This window comes from Xenopus tropicalis, chromosome 3 (assembly GCF_000004195.4).
Source record: "Xenopus tropicalis strain Nigerian chromosome 3, UCB_Xtro_10.0, whole genome shotgun sequence".
Taxonomy (NCBI): Eukaryota; Metazoa; Chordata; class Amphibia; order Anura; family Pipidae; genus Xenopus; species Xenopus tropicalis.
In genome coordinates this window covers 120,372,698-120,394,380 of record NC_030679.2, presented here as the reverse complement: position 1 = coordinate 120,394,380, position 21,683 = coordinate 120,372,698, and the positions used below count along the sequence as shown (strand labels likewise).

At 38.1% G+C, this 21,683-nt stretch overlaps 1 protein-coding gene across 3 annotated transcripts in view; it reads left to right on the top strand.

Moving 5' to 3' along the window:
• The window catches only part of unc5d (unc-5 netrin receptor D), a 365,567-nt gene that overhangs the window by 154,583 nt on the left and 189,301 nt on the right, over positions 1-21,683 (top strand). For all 3 annotated transcript variants that reach the window (XM_031899262.1, XM_031899263.1, XM_002932956.4), the window contains exons 3-4: positions 4,366-4,509; positions 4,912-5,015. In XM_031899262.1, the coding sequence (XP_031755122.1) occupies positions 4,366-4,509; positions 4,912-5,015 (248 nt within the window). The remainder of the gene's footprint in view (positions 1-4,365; positions 4,510-4,911; positions 5,016-21,683) is intronic.

The window sequence follows — 21,683 nt, the reverse complement described above, 5'->3', positions numbered from 1 at the left end:
GGGACGCCGGACACCGGGAGAAATCCTGGTTGGCCCCGGCTCTAGTGGGCCCCGGCGGTCCAGCCCCGACCCTTTGCCGGCGATACCCCAGCCCTTCACCCCCCAGTCTGACCCTGCTTTAGGATGATGGCACATGGAGAAATTTGTTGCTCACAGGAAATATGGAGTACCCATAGTCGACAAATCTCCCAAAAATTTCCTATGCATCAGTGCCTATGCGAATCTGTTTGCAATAGTGGCATGGGTGGCTTCAGACAATTTTCTGGCAGCTAAAAACACTGCAAAAAGAAATGTTCCCAAGAAAACTGGTAATGTCCACAAGTGAGTAATGTCAAGAGTTAAAGTTGGAATTCCCTGAGAGGCCAAACACAGGAAATCTAGAGAAAGACAAATAAAGCTGCAACAGATTTTAAAAATGTTTTATTAGTTGAAATACTCCCAAAGCAATATAACTAGTAAATAGCGTGTCTTTTAATTTTATCACTATATTAAAATGGGTAAGATTACCTTTTGGAATGTTAATTCTGTTAAGAATATTACAATTTTTAAAAAAAAATTATCCGCCTTGTAAAATGAGTTGCAATTTGTTTTTATAATAAAATCGACAAATATTGCATCTCAAAATGATACCACAAGGGTGCTTTTTTCTTAGCAAATTATCTAGATATATTCAAATCTCTTGTTTAAATCTATCCCTCTCCTAGGTCTATAGTGCCCTTTTTAAGTTATTTGGGTCCTGTCTTTCAATATCGTTTTATTACTCGTACTAACTCAGTTGGCAAAACAATGTAATATTCGGGAATTATTTTCTGCATGGTGAGTGGTGGATTCATTGGGAGTTTTGACTTAAATGTGTAAGAGAATGGTATCTGTGCTTTGGGTTTTACTTGTTCATTTTTCCCTCTGATGTCTGATGGCTTTGTAATTAGTTATGAGCAATTTTTTTTTACCAGGCATGGATTTGCAGCGAATTTCCGCATTTCGCCATTGGTGCCGCTCATCAAAAATAGGTTGCGTCAAATTGGGTGTGATCGTGTAAAAAAAAGGGCGCAGTCACTGCAAAATTGGGTGCGGTCACATAAAAAAAAGACGTGGGTGACAAAAAAATTTGCACAACAAATACGTTTTGCGGATTTTTCGCTGTTTCGTGAATTTTCTTGTTGTTTCGCAAATTTTATGGCGAAACGGGACAGATTCGCTCCTCACTATTTGTGATCACTCGATCCTCCAAAATCTGGATTACTTATTGAATATTGGTTGAATAGCTGGTAAAGTCATTAAAGGGATACTGTCATGATTTTTATGGGGTACTTTTTATTTCTAAATTACATTAATTACATAGGAAATAATTCACTCTACCATTTACACTTTTATTCTTGAACCAACAAATGTATTTTTTTTTAGCTGTAATATTGGTGTGTAGACACCATCTCAGTGCATTGTGCCTGAGTCTGAGCTTTCAGAAGGAGCCAGCGCTACACATTAGAACTGCTTTCAGGTAACCTATTGTTTCTCCTACTCCCATGTAACTGGAGGAGTCCCAAGCCGGACTTGGATTTCTTACTATTGAGTGCTATTCTGATATCTACTGGGAGCTGCTATCTTGCTCCTGATCATCTGCTGGGAGGGGGGATGATATAACTTGCAGCACAGAAGTAAAGTGTGACTGTTTATCAGAGCACAGGTCACATGACTGTGGCACCCTGGGAAATGAAGAATATGGCTAGCCCCATGTGAAATTTCAAAATGAAATATATAAAAATCTGTGAGTTTTTTAAAAAATGGATGATTATTAACTGATGTGTTTAGAAAAAAAAAACATGTTTTCCCATAACAGTATTTCTTTAAGAGACTGCTGGAATTAGCATGCATCTTATACAAAGCACACTGTAGTTGGAGGTACAGTATCTACTATTGTGATGTGATATTGTCCTCTTTATGTGGAGATGGGGGGAAAGGCATATAAAGAGATTTCGGAATCAGAAAAATGTAAAAAACAAAACAAAATGTGTGTTTTTACAGTAAACTCAGGAATTGAGCATATTTAGTTTAAAATATTCCCTTTTATATTATGCTATCAGTTTTGTGTAAATGAGTTACATTCCATGACACAGATTATATACCCATACCCTGTTAATACATCAAGGGAATAGCAATCGCCTTGGGAAGTCATTCAGTAAAATCTTCCAGACTTTGCATTGCCATAATCTCATTTTCTGTGCATATCTAGTCAATAGAATGATGTCATGTAGTGGTATTGTACCAACTCAAAAACCCAATGACTCTGACATTGACTTTAAAAAGCTCTCAGTCATCACTCATATTATAACTTCCAGTACAGACATGAAATTAAGTCAAAAATGTGAAATTACACCAAATGTATGCCATAATTTACATCTGAAATGCATTCAATATATAAATGCAGCGGAGGAAATATAGAGAAATGTGCCCTAGTTGTCGAGCTTCGGCAGAAGCATTGCTTATTAAATAAGAATGAAATACCCAGACTGAGTAACAGTATCTGTATGTAGTGGTGTTTAGTGGCTCTATAATTTCTCATGGCCAAACAATAAATAAGAAGGATTGGAGATGGCTTAATGACAATTATCAAGATTGAAGACAATGAAAAGACTGCTTCCTAGTCTCAGGTGAAATAAAGGAAGGAATGAGACTGCAGTACTTTCCAAGAAATCACGCTTTGCACAGTATTTACCTGGTCTTTCCTGATGCAAAAAATAGACACAAAGGTTATGGGAAATACGTGCCATACTTCCATTATCTATCCCTTATAGGACGAACCACAGAAATAGAAAAGTAATAGTTTTATTTGGTCCTTCTTTGAAACAAATATGAAAAACAGTAAGACAGGCTATAATACACTCTAAGTGAAGGACACCAACAGTCAGCATATGAGCAGAAATAGTAAGGACATAATTGGAATCTGGAAGGAGAAAATATCAGGTAAAATATTCTATATAACCTCTGGGCTTACTAAGCTGTCAGATGTAAAAAAAACTGAGATGCTAAATGTAAATGGAGTAAGGATGTGCTTTAACATGGATATCCATACCAAAATGGATGCACTATTTAGTGATTAGAAGGGAATGGAATAAAAGTCGTAAACGGAAAAAAAAATTGCACAAATAAGAATAAAAATTCACATACTGTATCTATCTTCCTCCTTCAGAGCAGCTTCCGTGTTTGCTAAAGCTATATTAAATTCGCACAAAGGTAAATATGTTCGCACAGAGGCATACATTTTTGCATTGCAAATATTTTTCCCGTTACCAACTTTTATTACATTCCCACCTATGTGTTTAGCTTTTTAACTAGCTACAATGAAGAATTGCTAATTGCTAAAACTTGTGTGCCAGCAACATAGACTGCATTTCAGCAGTTTCTTAAAAGTTGCAGCTACTAATCGCCCCATCTGTCTTCGCCCTTATACAGAGGGCTTAACTGGGAAGTGTTTAACCACATTGTCTGTCCTCTCAGTTATACTGGTTGCCCTGTTCAGTGAAAGAATTAACAAAAAAATGGGTAAAAAATATGTTCATCTCAAGCACCATTCAATGAATTATGATAGCCAAAGGCATATACTGCTCATTTAACCTAAGCTTAGCTGAATACTTTACACAGTTATATGGTTTAAATTTTTTGATTACATTACATAATAAAATACTACATATATGGGACCTGTTATTTAGAATGTTCGGGACCTGGTGTTTGTCCGGATAATGGATCACCATGCATAAGGTCTACTGAAAAATCATTTAAATATTATATAAACCCAATAGGATTGCCTCCAATAAGGATTAATTATATCTTAGTTGGGATCAAGTACAAGGTACTGTTTTATTATTACAGAGAAAAAGGAAATCATTTTTATAAATTTGAATTATTTGCTTACAATGGTGTCTATGGGAGATGGCCTTCCCGTAATTCGTAACCTTCTCGGTAGAGGTTTCCGGATAACAAATCCCATACCTGGACATGGAGCAAACCATATTGGTTTAGTGGTTGGGTGTCTTTAAAATATGTTTTGTGAGCCAAACAGTTTTGATCAGCTTTTTTCCTGGAAACACTTTAAAATGTCATGGGAATAATAATGCAAAAATAGCTTCTTTAGACCCCCCCCCTCAACATCTCTCTGTAGTGCAATAAACAATGCTAAACAGGAATGAGCGTCTGTGTATTTCACATGCATTGATACCATGGTTAGTAACATACCAATTGCTCCCCATTGTCCATTTCTTTCCTTATGCACGTGTTTGCTCAAATAACCCATTCGTGTGTTCTTCTGTAAGCCGCCTTTACTTCAGAGTGACATAACCTAAATATAATGATTATCCTTTTTTTGTCCAGGTCTAAAAATCCGTGAGGTCTACATCAATGTAACCAGGCAGCAGGTGGAGGATTTCCATGGGTCAGAAGATTATTGGTGTCAGTGTATTGCTTGGAGCAACCTGGGCACATCAAAGAGCAGAAGAGCATTTGTGCGTATAGCATGTAAGTGCAGGGATTCAAGTTAGACCTATCATAATGCATAGTTACATGTAAGTGAAGAAAACCAAGAGAGATGAACTGCATCACCACAGAACAGTTTATATGTTATTACCAATAACTGTTGCTAGCAATACCATTTATGTGATGGGATATTACATGAGTGTTTTGCAGAATACATGAGGTTATATTACACTGTCACATCACTCAGTTAGAAGCTTTTAAAATATCAACAGAACACTTTGCAATATGAATGCATACATTCAGGCGTCTCTATTGAATGTAAGTAAAACATTATTTACAGTAAGAGCTCTAAAAAAACAAAACAAGGATATAGCAAAATCATTACTAACTTTTAGTTTATTGAAATACCTATTTCTCATTTGGCTCTCCTGATTTTTTTTATAGACCTGAGAAAAAATTTCGAGCAAGATCCAAAAGGAAAGGAGGTTCTCATTGACACGATGATTGTCCTGCACTGCAGACCACCAGAGGGCATACCCACAGCAGAGGTAAGTAACAATAGTTGAGAGCAGTTACATTATATATTTTATTATATAATGTTATATATATTATATAAATGTTATATGTTCATAAACAAGGTCCACATTAGAAGTGTATTGATGCCATTTACTTTGAGTAATGAGCAAGACTGGCTGAAGTCCTCTGTATGACATTGTAATGACAGTGCCAGAAATTGGCCAATATATGTTTGCTCTGAAAACAAATGCAATGGCATAGAGAACAAAAGTAACTGAATGCAAGCAATGCTCTGTATTATTGGTCCATGTTAACTTTCAGAGTCCCAAATGGGTCATCAGTGTTAATAAAAAAGGCAAATGTGTTTATGTTTGGCAGTCGTCAGGAAATGATCCCCTACTGACATAGAACTAGGGAGTCTGGTGGGGAATACTATATAAAAAAAGAACACCATGTTATTTGTATCATTTGTTTGGTTGCTATGGGTTTTAGCATCCCGTCATAATGTAAAGAAATTGCAATACTTAACTTTTCCAACTAATCTATGTGTGGCCTGAGCTACCCCCCAAAATGTCTTCCTTATAGGTAGACCAGCAGCTGAATGAACAGCCAAATGCCCTTAGAATGACTATTTGTTCTGCTGATGCCTTGTTGCTGCATATATGCAATGAAGAGCTTAGCATCTTGATGATGCCCCAATCATAGGTCCAGAACATTTTTTTATCTAGGTACAACTGGTTAAATGCCAAACCAGCAGATTCCCAGCTTTGATCCTCAGAATTTTCCTACATTTCACTGATTCTACATTTATGTTTTAACCACAGAGGTTTGCAAGAAAGATACAAAATTACATTTATGGGGTTGTGTTCAAAAGTCTTTTTGTTTCCAGGTGACATATTCTCTATACAGAACAATATTAAGTCAATAAGGGGAAATGGCAAATATATATTACATTTGCTCATTTTTTTTCTTCCATATTTCTTCTAATTCACCCTATTGTCACTGGTATCCTAGCATGGTTGTATTTTGCACCTGCTAATTTACACTTCATGTATTTTAAAACGTTCCACTTTTTATGTACCCATGTTCATAGGCACTAACCCCCATATGTAATAAAAGCCACTATATTTTTCCAGTAGCAATAACACATAGCAACCAAAAGGATGTTTTCTTTCAAACAGGAGACCAGAAAATTTTACTTGCTGATTGATTTCTATGGGTTACTGCTCCCGATAAGTATTGCTATATCTATGGGATTATGATTTTTAACCCCTGGGGCTGCAGGTATATAGTTGCCTTCAACACTACTTTTCTGCAGTCAGCCACCACCAGTGAGTGCAGTGAGCAGGTCTTTTTTTAACTAATGTTATGGGCATATTCACAAAGGAAAAGTTTTATTTGAGGAGAAAGATCATCTGTTGTGCCCACATAAAAGTAACATTTTATATTAGTAATTAGCATTTTGATGGATACCACACCCCTTAGGTGACAAAATGAATATCCATTGTTGCATAGTTTTGATACCTGCCCAACCCACACAAAGAACATTTTTTAATAAAAAAAGAACCCCATTTCAGAGCAAGGATAAATACGTTGGAACTAAAACTAGGGGAATTGTATATAATTTCTCATAAACTTTGCTTTCAATGTTGTTTTTTTATTAAATAAATGCTCATCATTCTATGCCTATCTTCTGCTTTACTCTAGTATTCCTATGCTATCAGAGCTTGAAGTCCAGCTCCGAGCCTAGGAAAATAAAGATAAGTGCAGGAATATGGATCAGCCTATTCCTGCATAAGTAGATGACACAGCGGCAGAGATATAGATGGAAAGAGTTAATGGGTTCTTTGGAAAAATGCAGGGTTTGTAACGTTACCATGACAGCCATTTATTCAGTCGAACTAAAAGCCACAGTCATAGCACTAGAAGAGCAATTTGGTTTCCCTTTGAACATTTAACTTGTTGATGTGAACTTTTAAGAACATTTATAATGCAAGAGAACACAATCTCAACACAAGACACTTGTTATTTCACGGATACCAATTTATCGGCTCCAAAACAATTCATTATTTGCAAGATGCAGCGCTTTTCCACTTCACGGCTCAGCTGGGAAAACTCATTGCTCCTTCGCAAAGTTTTGCAGTTAAGGAGAAATGGAAATGTGATGTTTTAATCTGTGTCTGAGGCATTTTGTTATATAGTTTTCTTATGTGTCTCCTTTTCTTTCCACACCATTGCATTCCAATATTTTCAGCTATAGAAGTCTGGGTGTGTTGGTGTTTGCTGTTTGCTGTATTTTTGTTGCTGGAGAAGTGAAGACAGAATGACAGTTGGAAGGAAGATGGATGCATGTTTTAGAGGCTGTTTAGCAAATTGAAGGCCAAACCTTTACAAATGAAGGCGCCAGGAACAGGCTAGATTTCTTAAGCCAATCTATAAACTCATGTGTAGAATGCCTCATTATGTGTTTAAAGGATAGAACAATATTGCCAAAATCTGTGACTGCCAAGTTGTTGTTGAAATAAGAATCCCAGTATTATAACACACATCTGAAGGGTCCAAAGTTTGACATACTTTTCAAATGATGCTGGCACCACTGGCAACATTGGGTTTCTGACATAAAATGACAGCTAATCAGTTAATAAACAAAGGACTTTTTTTACTGACAGGTTTGCTTTCTGCACTGACTTTTCTGTGTTTTTTAGAACGCCTGAAGGCAGGGTTATGTCTTAAGCAATAATGTTGGCATTGACAATCCCAACTCAGCAATGCCTCCTTTCTGTCAGACCTTGGGTTCTCTGATAGAACCATGTGCAGGAGTAACACTCAAGCTGAAAACCTGAAGAACAAATAGAGGGCAAAAAAGCAGACAAATAAGTAAAGCCAGACAGGAGCAGTCAATTTTTTCAACGTTGTGCAATTTAGGATTAATCTCATAACGATCACAGTAAAGTGCTGAATAACATATCGGATTAATAATAATGACGGTGATGATGATAATGGTTGTTAATATTATTGTAATATCAAAAACCTAATGTGGACATCAATTTAAATGTGTCGAAAGGAATTGTGATCTATATCACACACTAATTGTATCTAGAAATTCAATTTGAGAAATGGACCCAGAGAAGACTGGGATAGCCTACAAAACCACTTTGTGATACCTCTAGGTCAGTGATCCCCAACCAGTGGCTCTTGAGTAAAATATTGCTCATCACCCCCTTTGATGTTGCCCCCGGTGGTCTCAAAGTAGGTGCCCATTTTTAAATCTCTGAAAGCACAAAAACACAATTTTCCTCCAATCAGAGCCCTCCACATGCAAGCAGGCCACATGGGGCCAAAAAATAGACAATTATAGTCCTTATTGGCATCTCCATAGAACCTTTTTTATGCTTTTTATATCTGTGTGTGGCTCACAAGTAAAAAAGGTTGGAGATCCCTGCTCTAGGTATAGCTGTGCATAAATATAGAACCAAAGTAGGTTTATTCCTAATAATAAAAGAGTCTTCTGAAAATATTATTCATTCATGTTTCCCTAAACAGAAGCAACAGTTTTGTAAGGGTTGATGTTCTATGTTATATATATATGTCATGATGCTCTGGTTATTCTCCTTTTTACCCCCAGTTCCAGATGTAGAACTCAATCACTTTTCTCTACCAAAGTCATGAGAAGATGATCACAAACAAATTCAGACTCATGGCAAATTCTTTAACTCGCCTTTATGGCACACATGGCATGGTTTTAGACTATAATAACTTTTCATAGACTTGTCTCTTACTTAAATGAGGACTTCACTAACAACGTTCTTGTATGTGATTCATTTTCCAGTTTTCCCAGTTCTTTATGTTAATGGACTTGGTTTCAATAACACCATCTTCCACCCAGTGCAGTAACTTTGATCCCATTTACCTTACTGTGCATATGCAGTGAAGCACAGACCTATTTGCAGGCAGGCACCCTTATCTGCTGAGATTACTCATCCGGTGTCTGGCGGAAAGCCTACGATATCTGCCAACAGAACAAATTGCCAAAACAACAGCACATCAGTAAATAAGAGCACTATTTAAGAGACAGACGTGACATCAAAGATAAACCTTAAAACAATCCCACAGTGAGATCTTTCAAAGAGACGCATTTGACTAAATTGTTTAATGTCTTAATAGAAAGCTAATGGTCTCTGAAATGGAAACATTTGATTGGTTAAATACTGGTAATTAAGGGGCATTTAATGCCTGCTTGGAGCAGTGAGTATTTAATAGAATTGTTTGGGTAATGAGGAAATTGTGGAAGAGGCTGATATTGATAATGCACATTATTCAAGCAGCCATTGGTGGGGACTCGACCTTTATTTTCGCCTACGAGCAGAAATTCTGTACAGGAGCCACACACCAAATTCCTACTTATGAGTACAATTTGCAATGCTCTTTTATTTGTAGAAACGTTTTGTAAACTGTAGTTTATCTGTTACAATAATAACATTCTGTTGATGTTTACAAGCATCCCTAAATATTCCACTGGGTATTGGATGGGAAATTGTATTATTATACAAAGCATTCTCTGTATTGTACTGTGTTTTTATTATTATACAAAGTGTACCTCCTGCTACCAGGAACTCTACTTTAATAACAGTGTGCACTAAAATGTGATCCTCACTGCACCACTAATGACAGAAGTCTAAAAGAGAGAAGTCTAAAAGCTAATGTATAGTACTGTAAAATCTACTGTGTTTCTTAGTATAAGAAGATGATATTTTTTTTATAGATATAGTTAGTTATATAGTAAAGCTGGGTTAAAAAGAGATCAAAATCCATCAAATTTAACCCTTCCAACTGAACCCCAGTGCACATACATACACACTCTCTTACCAACCTATATATACCAACATTAATACTAACTTCAGATGGATGTTAGTATCACAATAGCCTTGGATATTCTGCTTGTTCAAGAACTCATCCAGGCCCCTCTTATAGGCATTAACAGAATCTGCCATTACCACATCACTAGGAAGGGCATTCCCCAACCTCACTGCCCTCACCGTGAAAAAACCCCTACACTGCTTCAAATGGAAGCTCCGTTCCTCTAATCTAAAGGGGTGACCTCTGGTGCGCTGATCATTTTTATGGGAAAAAAGAACATCCCCTATCTGCCTATAATCCCCTCTACTGTACTTATACAGAGTAATCATGTCCCCAAGCGCCTCTTTTCTAGAGAAAACAACCCCAACCTCGACAGTCTAACCTCATAGTTTAACCCTTCCCCAGTCCCCTTTACCAGTTTAGTTGCAGTCTCTGCACTCTCTCCAGCTCATTAATGTCCTTCTTAAGGACTGGAGCCCAAAACTGCACCGCATACTCAAGGTGAGACTTTACCAGGGACCTATAAAAAGACCAAATTATATTTTTATTCCTTCAGTTAAAGCCCTTTTTTATACAAGACAGCACTTTATTTGCTTTAGTAGCCACAGAATGACACTGCCTGGAATTAGACAACTTGTTATCTACAAAAAACCCCAGATCCTTCTCCATTAAGGATCCCCCAATACATTACCATTTACTGTATAACTGTATTATTTCTACCAAAGTCATTAATTTCGCACTTTTCAACACTGAACCTCATTTTGAAGCCCAGTTTTCCAATTTTGTCAAATCTCTCTGCAAAGTGGCAGAATTTCTTCATGGCATTTCTTCATGGCAAGTAAAAGCTTGCAGGTATTGGTCCAGGCCACTTCTGTATACTGATCTGTAGCCACAGTAGATCCTAGCCACAATAAATGCTAAATGTTCTTCCCTACAGATACAGCAAAGAGTTTGCAACAGTTCAAAAGTTCTCAGAATCTGGAGCCACACAGTTTGCCCATATGTGTCAAACACAAAGTACTTCTGAGAGCAATAAGATTTCTTACTTGACACAAACAATGAAACCGTTTGGCTTTAGGTTTACTAAATGTTTGCTTTGATACATGTGTCCTAATTGGTCCCCGTAGGAAAATGACTGCACAGCCCTTTCATAAAAAATCATTGCGATGTTGCTCCTGTCACTTTGTGTTATCATTTTAACCGAAGAAAAGAGACGCATATCATGAGGGTTTCTGCAGTAAAATCTCCATGTCAGCAACAAGCTAAAGCGATGAAAACAAAACTAGTAAACATAAAAGACGTTATACTGTAAAGGGATCATGGAAATATGGTTTATGGAATGAGATTAGCACTGGAAAATCTGATTTACTAATAAAAAGCATGACCGCTTTCCTTGCTATTTTTGTAACACTCATAAACCTCTTTTGCAACACCTGAATACCTCATATCTTGCGTTTCAATTAGTGATGAGCGAATATGTCCTGTTTTGCTTTGCCAAAAAATTGTAAAAAAGTTGCAAAAGGCGACTATCAGCTGACTTGTTTGACATATATGACGCCACCGCAACTTTTTCCTCACTCTGTGAATTTTTGTTGCAGCAAAATGTGGAATTTCACAGCAAACCCACATCCCCACAAACCCAAATCCCACATCCCTTTTTCTTTCCCCCATAAACTCCTACACAATAAATCCTTTCTGAAATCTCTTCAAAAATTATACACAAAACCAACCTCTAGGAGCACTAGAATTTGTGTTAGCTTTGGCACTTATAACAAAAATATGAATGGCAACACTAACCCCCATATGTAATAAAAGGCACTAAGTTTGCCCAGGTGCAGTAACTAATAGCAACCAAACAGGTGACCAGTAAAAGCTACCTGCTGTTTGGTTGCTATGGGTTACTGCTCCTGGTTATCTACCCGGTAAGGTTGTGAATAATGATGAGCGAATCTGCCCCGTTTTGCTTTGCCACAAAATTCTCAAAACCGCAAGAAAATTCACAAAATTAGCGAAACGCATTAGTTGCATGTTTTTTTTGTCGCCCGCGTTTTTTTTGTCACCCGCATTTTTTTACGCAACTACACCCAATTTTGACTCTCCGACGCATATTTTAGTCGTGACTGTGACTATTTTGACACGATGTGTGAAAAAATTTTCCGCTGCAAATTTTCACAGAAGCTTCGTGAAAAAATTCACCAATGGCAAATTAGGGAAATTGAATGCGAATCCATGCCAGGCGAAAAAATTTGCTCATCACTAGTTCTGAACTCTAAGGTCCAGCTTTATTAAAATTTTAGTCTAATTTTTTCAATGACCCTAAGCTTAAGCATCTGCACTAGCGTTAAAAAGCCAGCTTTGTGTTTAAAGTTCATCAAAGGAGCACTCCATGCAAAAAAGCAAGAAGCAGGAAGATCGCTTCATACTGCTTGTTCAGAAGTCCCTCGGGCCAGTGCAGTTGTCTACTAACCAGGGCCGGAACTAGGGGTAGGCAGAAGAGGCAGCTGCCTAGGGTGCAACGATTGAGGGGCGCCAGACAGGAACCTCTCCTGCCTACCCCTAGTTCCTTTGTCATTGCCCCCTTGCTTGTGAATGAATTATCGCGTCGCACCCCCCCGAATGCGCATGTGCGCCAAAACGAAAGGGGGAGGGGGAAGGTGCACTGGCGAGGTGGACGACCGGGTTGCCTAGGGCGCCCGGTTGGCTTGGCCCGCCCCTGCTACTAACATAAGCACCCGCCGTGGTATGTAGTAAAAGATTATGATCTTTGGGGGGGTGACTAACATTTGTAGCCCCCAGTTTTCCATTAAACTATTTTGGGAAATGTACAGCACTACATATACAAATACTATACACTACAGTACTGGGGGAGTGAATTACATTTGGGGGGGTGACTAACATTTGTAGCCCCCAGTTTTCCATTAAACCAGTTTGTGAAATGTACAGCACTACATATACAAATACTATACACTACAGTACTGGGGGAGTGAATTACATTTGGGGGGCAGAATAACATTTGTAGCCCCCAGTTTTCCATTAAACCAGTTTGTGAAATGTACAGCAAATACTATACAGTACAGGTACTTTGTATTCTGGTTGAGCTGGAACAATGGTTCTAAAAACCCACAATAATACTAATGCATTGTTCAGGTATAGAACCCGTTATCCAGAATGTTCAGGACCAAGGGTAATTTGGATCTCCATGTCTTAAGTCTACTAAAAAAGCAATAAATCATGAATTAAACCCAATAGGATTGTTTTGCATCCAATAAGAATTAATTATATCTTAGTTGGGATTAATTACAAGGTACTGTTTTATTAATACAGAGAAAAAGGAAATCAGTTTTAAAATTCTGAATTATTTGATTTAAATGGAGTCTATGGGAGATGGGCTTTCCGTAATTCGGGGGTTTCTGGATAAGGGATCCCATACCCGTATAGACATAATTATTTTTATTATACCACTATGTATTATTGTCCTTTCTGCTTTCAGGTTTAAAGTAATTTTTTTTTTAAAAAAAGAAACCAAATAAACATCTGCAATCAAGGACCAGTTCTGTCATACAGTTATTTTAGAGCCTGTAATGTAGGACAAAATAGGGCATACCCCACTGATAAAAAAAGAAATGTTTTCAATATCTCCACTGTAAACATTACACAGGGAATGCACGAAAATATATAACTCAACATGGGGTAGTTTAGAATACCCTGCAGTCTGGTTGTATGAACAAAATAGCTACAGACAGTGCCCTAACCATTACATTAAATTAAACAATATAAGATAGTAATAGTACTATGGAGACCAATCAAGAAAACTCATCTTTTTTTTTTTTTTTTACAATTTAACACCTAATTAAAAGCATAGATCTCTGTACATATTTTATAATTCATCATCACCATCAACATACAGTCCCGTCAACTACTTTGTGTATTTAAGCCATTTACCAAGTACAATTTATGTTTGCATAAAAAAACCCCACTGATTGAAGTCACCTTGATTTAAATGAGGCCCACCCCACAGCAAATGTGCTGCGACTGCCGGTACTCAGTTACATTTAATTGATGTCTCAGGCTTTCTTGCTAAAGATGCATTATACAGAAAAGTAAAGGCACCACCTGATATTTTTTCATTACCAGATCATTACTTAAATTAAGGAAGAAAGTGAAAAAAAGGAAGCCAGTATGTGTGTCTCCAGCTGTGGCTGAAGTATTAGACCTGGCATTTGCTTGGCATGATGGGAGTTAGTCCCTAGACCAGGGGTCGCCAACCTTTCTTACTCGTGAGCCACAGTCAAATGTTAAAAGACTTGGGGAGCAACACAAGCATCATAAAAGTTCATGGAGGTGCCAAATAAGGGCTGTGATTGGCTATTAGGTAGCCTCTATGCACACTATCAGCTTACAGGGGGCTTTATTTGGTAGTAAATCTTGATTTTATTCAACCAAAACTTGCCCCCAAGTCAGGAATTCAAAAATAACTCCCTGGTTTGGGGGCACTGAGAGCAACACCCAAGGGGTTGGGGAGCAACATGTTGCCCCTGAGCCAATGGTTGGGGATCACTCACTGCCCTAGACCCTAGTCAGAAGTTGTTGTACACCAGCTTCCAGTATTCTTCCACTGTTGATAACCTGCCTGAACACACAGGGCTTTTTTTAAGCTAAAGAATTAAGGCCCCATTTTCTGCCTCCCTTAAATAAAAAATAATCACATAGGATGTTTTTTGGCAGACATTACTGTCAGCTGTAACAGTTCTGCCATTATATGCAATGCCAGGCTGTGGCACAAAAGGGTTCATCAAAGTTGTAAATATTTAGTATTTAGTGATCATAAAGGGCAAGTGGCAAGAGTTATATAGCTAACTGTAAACATTAATGGACTTATTTATCAATTTTTGAGCTTGTGAATTCAAGTTTGCTTTTTTATATCAAATAAACTTGCATATCAAATGCTTACTTATTTATTAATAAGGAAACTCATGCAATTAAAAAAACTTGAATACCTCGAATTTTTGAGTTTATATACATGACAACACAAGTTTTTTTTAGTGCAAAAAATAATTCAATTCATGAAAAAAGTCAAACTCGAAAGTTGATAAATCCCCCCCTACATGAACCCAAGAAAATATTGTTGGGTTCATATAGGGGGGATTTATCAACTTTCGAGTTTGACTTTTTCATGAATTGAATTATTTTCAATTATGATTGAGAGAAAGTAAATAATTAAGAAAACTTGTGAATTGTACACATTCAGAATATGTAAATAGTTCACATTCGTTTATTGTTCCTTGAAAAACTGAACTGCGCTTGTGAATCCTCTTTGCTTTATAGCTTTTCATACTGGCTTCTCAAGTTTCAAATTCAATAGTCTAGATGTGGACGAAGCCTATAAACAGCACTCAGGCAAACATACTGACATCAATCATACTTGTCTGCCCTTACTTTTATTTAACCATAATTCTACTATTACTACTAATGTGGATTTCATTGGTCACTTTATTGTATATCACTGCGCCAGTCATGTCTGGGTTAAATAGAGGCAGTTCAAAGTTCCCATTCTGTGTAAACTTTTAGATAAGTTAACAGTAACATAACTTTGAAACTCAGCCTACTCAGTCTTTGAGGCTGCCATCAGATACTTCCTTGCCAAATCTGAGCTGAGGGGTAGGGGTACCTGAAGAGATCAGGGTTTGGGTAGCACAGCAGTTTTTTCTGTGCATATACATATATGCATATTTTGCATACATTTAGGGGCACATTTACAAAAGCACGAACGCTCAGAGCGTATTTTCGACGATTTTTTCGGGCGTCCGCACGACGTTTTCGTACGCCACACGACTTTTTCGGAAGTTTGCACGAAAAAATCGGAAAGGTTTTACCGCTGTTTATAATTGTTCGGTACGAAAATTTCGTGACTTTCGGATAGCCAATACGATATTATCGTGACTAATACGATTTTTTCGTAAGCATTTTTGTGATATTTGCGATCTTCCGAAATTTTTGTTTCCAATACGATTTTTTCCCATTCGTGATTCGGATTCGTGGATTAGTAAATGTGCCCCTTAGATTCACAAAACCGTAACTCTATGGGGCTGAGTTACTAATCCACGAAACCGAATCCCGAATGGGAAAAAATCGGATTGGAAACGAACATTTTGTGACTTTTTTGTATTTATTTCGATTTATTCATCGTTGTCGTGACTTTTTCGTGAATTGTCTCGACTTTTTCGTAGCCGTTAAGACTTGTGCGAATTGTCGCAACTTTTTCGTAGCCATTACGACTTGCACGAATTGTTGCAACTTTTTCATATTGAGCGCTAGTAAACAGCGACGGCTACGAAAAAGTTGCGACAATTTGCGCAAGTCGTAACGGCTACGAAAAAGTCGCGACAATTTCCGAAAAAGTTACGACGGCGACGGAAAAAACCCGCAAAATAGCGATCATTACGAAAAAATGCATTCGGACGCTTTCGATCCATTCATGGATTAGTAAATCGGCCCGTAAATGTTATGCCTGTTCAAGAACTCACAGTGAAGAACCATTTGTGATATTTCTCAAGTCTAAACAGGTGCACTCAACTGATTTTTTTTTTTTTTTAGTTAAACTGTTTCATTTCTTCCTTTACCATTCTTTGCAGCTTATTAATATCTTTCCTAGGGACTGGGGCCCAAAACTACTATGCTTACTCAAGGTGAGACATTACCAGGGATGTAAAATGAGGCAGCATTCCCATAACCCCTTAATTCAACATTCCTTATAAACAATAGAGAGGCACTGATTGACACTGCCTAGAGTTGCAAAATACATTAGCCACAATAACCCCCCAACCCTTTAGTGTCACACACAATAACTAATGATGAGCAAACTTGGGGAAATTTGCTTTGGGTTAAATTTGCTAAACTGCAGAAAATTTTGCTGAGATATATTAAAGTCAACAGAAAGGCAAAATGAATTGCCCTACCTTGTTAGCGAAGCACCTTTCCACTGTGCCATTTAGATATTTTTTCTCCTAGTTGCTCAGACCAGAAATTATCCAGCTGAGGTTGACCAAAACTCCCTTTTAATTTGCCCTTAGATATGCAGTTTAGTGAATGTGAATGTGAATGTCTCTTCAAAGTGCAAAGAAGCGGCAGATGTGGAAGACAAAGGATCAATTAATTAAGTCTGCTGGGAGCACATTTTTTTTCTGCCATTAAGTTTGCTGTAGGAAAAACCACTAATTTTTACAGCAAAACTGTACTGGGCAAAATAGTTAGCTTTTCCCTGACAATAACACCGAATCTATAACATTCATGTTTATATTACATGTGTACCTTTAAGGGTAGTGTGGAATTGGAAAAGCTACACATTTCTAAAGCATATAACAAGAAGAAGGAAGGTGATGCCCTAATGATGGCAGACAAATGTGCTTGCTATTACAGACACAAATGGGCAAAGACTGATATAGTAACTGAGCTAAAGAGCCTTTTTATAGACACGAGCCACAACTGTTTCTATAAAGGGCAGCCAATGATCAAGCAGTAATTATATAAATAAGTATCTGTTTCTTCCTGATGGAGAAAAAAATATCAGCACTCGGATGCTAAGCTTTATGGGGATGAGCTGAAACGGCCTAAGCAAGGTTCTATGTACAGCAACAGAATAAGACAAAAGGCTTAGGGGTTTATTCGAAGGTCAAACAAGACTAAAAGGGAGTAAATAAAAAGAAAGGATTTTAAACATCTCACAATTATAAAAAGAACATAAAAAGTAATTACTAAATATATTTTTTTATTTATATATATTTATGCATTGTATGTATTGATTTCCACTTCATATCAAATCTTAACCTCCAGGGGCAGTTTAAGGCTGGGGAAGTGATGAGGAAAATTATAAATATAAGTGCCAATAACACATTACCTTATGTATTATTTTTGATTTATCACATGAAAACTCTGCTAAAGTCCATGGGAAAACTGGTACTTTATTAGGAGAAATGTTTTTTCTCCTAATAAATAGTGATGAATTAAATTTTTCGGCAGTCATGGATTCATGACAAATTTCCCCGTTCCGCCACTGGCGGATTTTTTGCAAAATATGTGCGAAAATTTGCCGCAGAAAAATTTGTGTTGCAACAAAAAAAGTTTGTGTCCAAAACATGACGCGAGTCAAAAAAAAATTACACAACAATTTTTTCCCCCCCCGCAAAATTTTTCAGTTTTGTGAATTTTCCACTGTTTCGGGAATCTTTTCAAAGATTCGCAAATTTTCTGCTGAAGCAAAACGTGGCAGATTCCCTCATCACTAATGATAAACCATGAGACAACTTTTTCTCACTGAATTGGATCTGGGCCATAGTGAAATAAGTTTTTCTAGACTGAATTGCATCTGAAATTGAATCTTGTCCATGAGTAGAGATGTAGCAAACTGTTCGCCGGAGAACTAATTCGCACGAAAATCGGGTGTTCGCAAGTTCGCGAACTTTTAGCGAAGTTCGCAATTTTGGGTTCGCCTTAGCTGGAGCCAAATTTTGACCTCTCACCCCAGAGCCAGCAGATACATGGCAGCCAATCAGGCAGCTCTCCCTCCTGGACCACCCCCGGACCACTCCCTTCCATATATAAACCGAAGCCCAGCAGCCATTTTACATTCTGCCTGTGTGTGCTTGATGAGTTAGCGTAGGGAGAGAGCTGTGCAGGGGTTTGAGGGACAGTTTAGGTAGCTTTGCTGACTAGTAATCTACTTTCTACTGCTCTGTATGTAGCTGCTGTGGGCAGCTGTCCTTCTGATCTCATCTGCTGTAACCCAATAGTCCTTGTAAGGACTGCTTTTATTTTCTGATTACTGATTACAACAACGTATTTTTCAGAGAAATTTTTGCCCTTGATCCCCCTCCTGCATGTCACTGTCCAGGTCGTGCACCCTTTAAACAACTTTAAAATCAGTTTTCTGGCCATAAATGGCTTTTCTAGGTTTCAAAGTTCGCCTTCCCATTGAAGTCTATGGGGTTCGCAAAGTTCGCGAAAGTTCGCACTTTTTGGCAGAAGTTCGCAAACGGGTTCGCAAACTTTTTTTGTGAGGTTTCATGTGATAAACCTTTTTCTCACTGAATTGAATCTGGGCCATTGTTGGCTCTTTGCACAAGATGTGTTAGATTTACGCATTTTGCCTCAGGCAAATTGTTTTGCACAACTTCCGTGAAAATTAGCCACGGAAAAATTTGTTGCGCAGAATTTTTTAGTTGTTGCACGTCAAATTGGGTGCGGTCACGTCAAAAAAAGGGCGTGGGCGACAAATTTTTCACAGATTCACTCAGCATTAGTGTTAGACGCAGTTTGGAATATTGGGAAAAAATGCTCTTGTCGGTGAAAATAGTCCAAATTTGTACCCAAATTTGAACAGTGCTCCAATATAGTAGATAAGGCTTCTTGGGTTATAGTTGTTAGATATCCCAGCTATATACATCAGGAATGTTTAACTAGATGTTTCTTAAGATGCCAATGAAGTGCACCTTCCAGCAAGCCACCAATGTATGGGGGTATGGGGAGTCAACAACAGCTGGAGAGAAGATCTGACCCTCCAGCATTGCTAGGGGCCGCGTCTAGTCTAACTCTCTCTAAGAACTGTTACTTAATGCCTGGGTCAGTTATGTACAGTAGGTTATTGATATCTCTGTATCTTTCTCTGCTGGCAAAGAGTTTGTGACTGCCTGACAAATGCTTAGTGTTTCCCCCACCCTTTCAGCATCACCTTTCCAGCTCAGCAAATTAATATTTAAAAGTATTTGATTTCTGGTTTATAGAATGTCAAACGATGTTTATCCAACATTGTAATGATTACTTTGAATAATACATTTCTGTATGGCAAGAAATCTGTACTGTCCTGCAGCGAGAAGTGCAATATCAGCTGGAACAGATTTCAATCACCATGATCCCCATTGTGCACATCCTGACTGTAACAGCTGCTTTTGATCAGAAGGAAAGGCACATTTTAGGGTTATTTAATATTTACCAAATATTGCATAACACTTGTATTTACTATGTGTCCGTATTCATGAATAGCAACAACCCTGCTATTTAAATAACATGCTCCCGAGTCAGCTTTATGTCGATTAACATTCCTCTATGGATGTTATTTTAATTGTCACATATGGTTTAACCTTTTGCCTGTGGAATATTGAAGTTCACAGAACAATCGCTCCACGAAAACCTCTTTATTAGTGTTAAAAGAGGCTACAGTTTCATCTCACAGAACGTAATGGTTTTGCTATTGATTAGCAATAAATCTGATGATATTTTAAACAGGAGAAAATATTGGATTTGTTTAATATTTTGACCTTACAATGATTTTCTTTAAGTGTTTTTTTTTTTTTTCTTAAAGCAGAACTTTGCCCAAAACGAAAAGTTAAACAATGAAAGAAAATTGAATTCTAGCCAAGTCTCTAATACATAAACATTTCCAGTTATTGCAATTGCACTGTGTTTATAAATGTAATTGCTAATGTAGTATCAGTTCATTCTGATTATGTGTACTATTGAAAAAAATGTACCAGTAGCTAGGTTTTATCAAGCCAAAATGGCAGTTCTCACAATGCCTTGTACAGTATGTTCTGTGCAGGGTCAGACTGGGCCCGTTAGGGCCCCGGTGGCACATCCCCAATACCTGTCGGTGCTCCCCTGCCCGCAGGTGTCCCTCCCCTAAAGCGTTTCACATACGTGCGATCAGGGGAGGATGTCAGGCAGTGGCCGGGACCCCAGTTGGGGGGGTTAGGGGGTCTGGCGAGGGCACCTTGAGGGGTGCAGTTCAGGTGGGCCCTTCACCCCCCCAGTCCGACGCTGGTTCTGAGACCTATGAAGGACAACCACAGGACCATACAATTTCTTTGACTAATTTATATTGTAACGTTGCTTAGATTTACATTTTCTTTCATTTCACATTTTTGAGGGTGGGGTGAAGTTCACTTTTACTGATTGGATGATGTAAATATTCATAAAACCTGTAAATAGATATCAGAAGTGAGAGGGAGAACATGTAATGGCTGTGTACAGAGGCTATATATATATATATATATATATATATATATATATATATGGGTCCCTGCACTTACCAACCCTGCTGCAGTTGTCCCCTGTAGGAGAGCAGGCAATGAGACTGTATCTCGTTATGGGAGCCGGCATGTCTCTTGTCAGCAGCCGCCTAGCAACCAGCTGAACAGCAAGTGATATTGGGAGAGACTACCCAGTCTGGTACTGTAATTTGGATTTCCATACTTTGTCTATTAAAAAATAATTTAAACATTTAATAAACCCAACAGGATTGTTTTGCCTTTGGTAAGGATTAACTTTATCTTACCTTTCTGGATAATTGGTTTCCAGATAATAAATCCCATACCTATATTTACAGGGACTATTAGGGCTCTGGCACACGGGGAGATTAGTCACCCGCGACAAATCTCCCATGTCTCAGGCGACTAATCTCCCCGGATTGCCATCCCACCGGCAAAAATGTAAAACGCCGGTGGGTTGGCATACGCGGCGGCGCGATTTCATTGAAATCGCACCACCGCATATGCCATCCCACCGGCAATTTACATTTTCGCCGGTGGGATGGCAATCTGGGGAGATTAGTCGCCCGCGAACAGGGAGTTTTTTCGCGGGCGACTAATCTCCCCGTGTGCCAGAGCCCTTAAGACTGGGGAAAGGTGCTGACTGTGAGCTGAAGAGGCTTGTAAAAAAAACAAACCCATCAGGTTGGCATGTACAGACCCTTAACTGCAAATAATGTCCATTTTCTTCCTATGCTTTGCCCTGGTTTTGGACTATAGATTATGTTTTTAGTAGTGATGAGCAAATTTTTTCACCAGGCATGG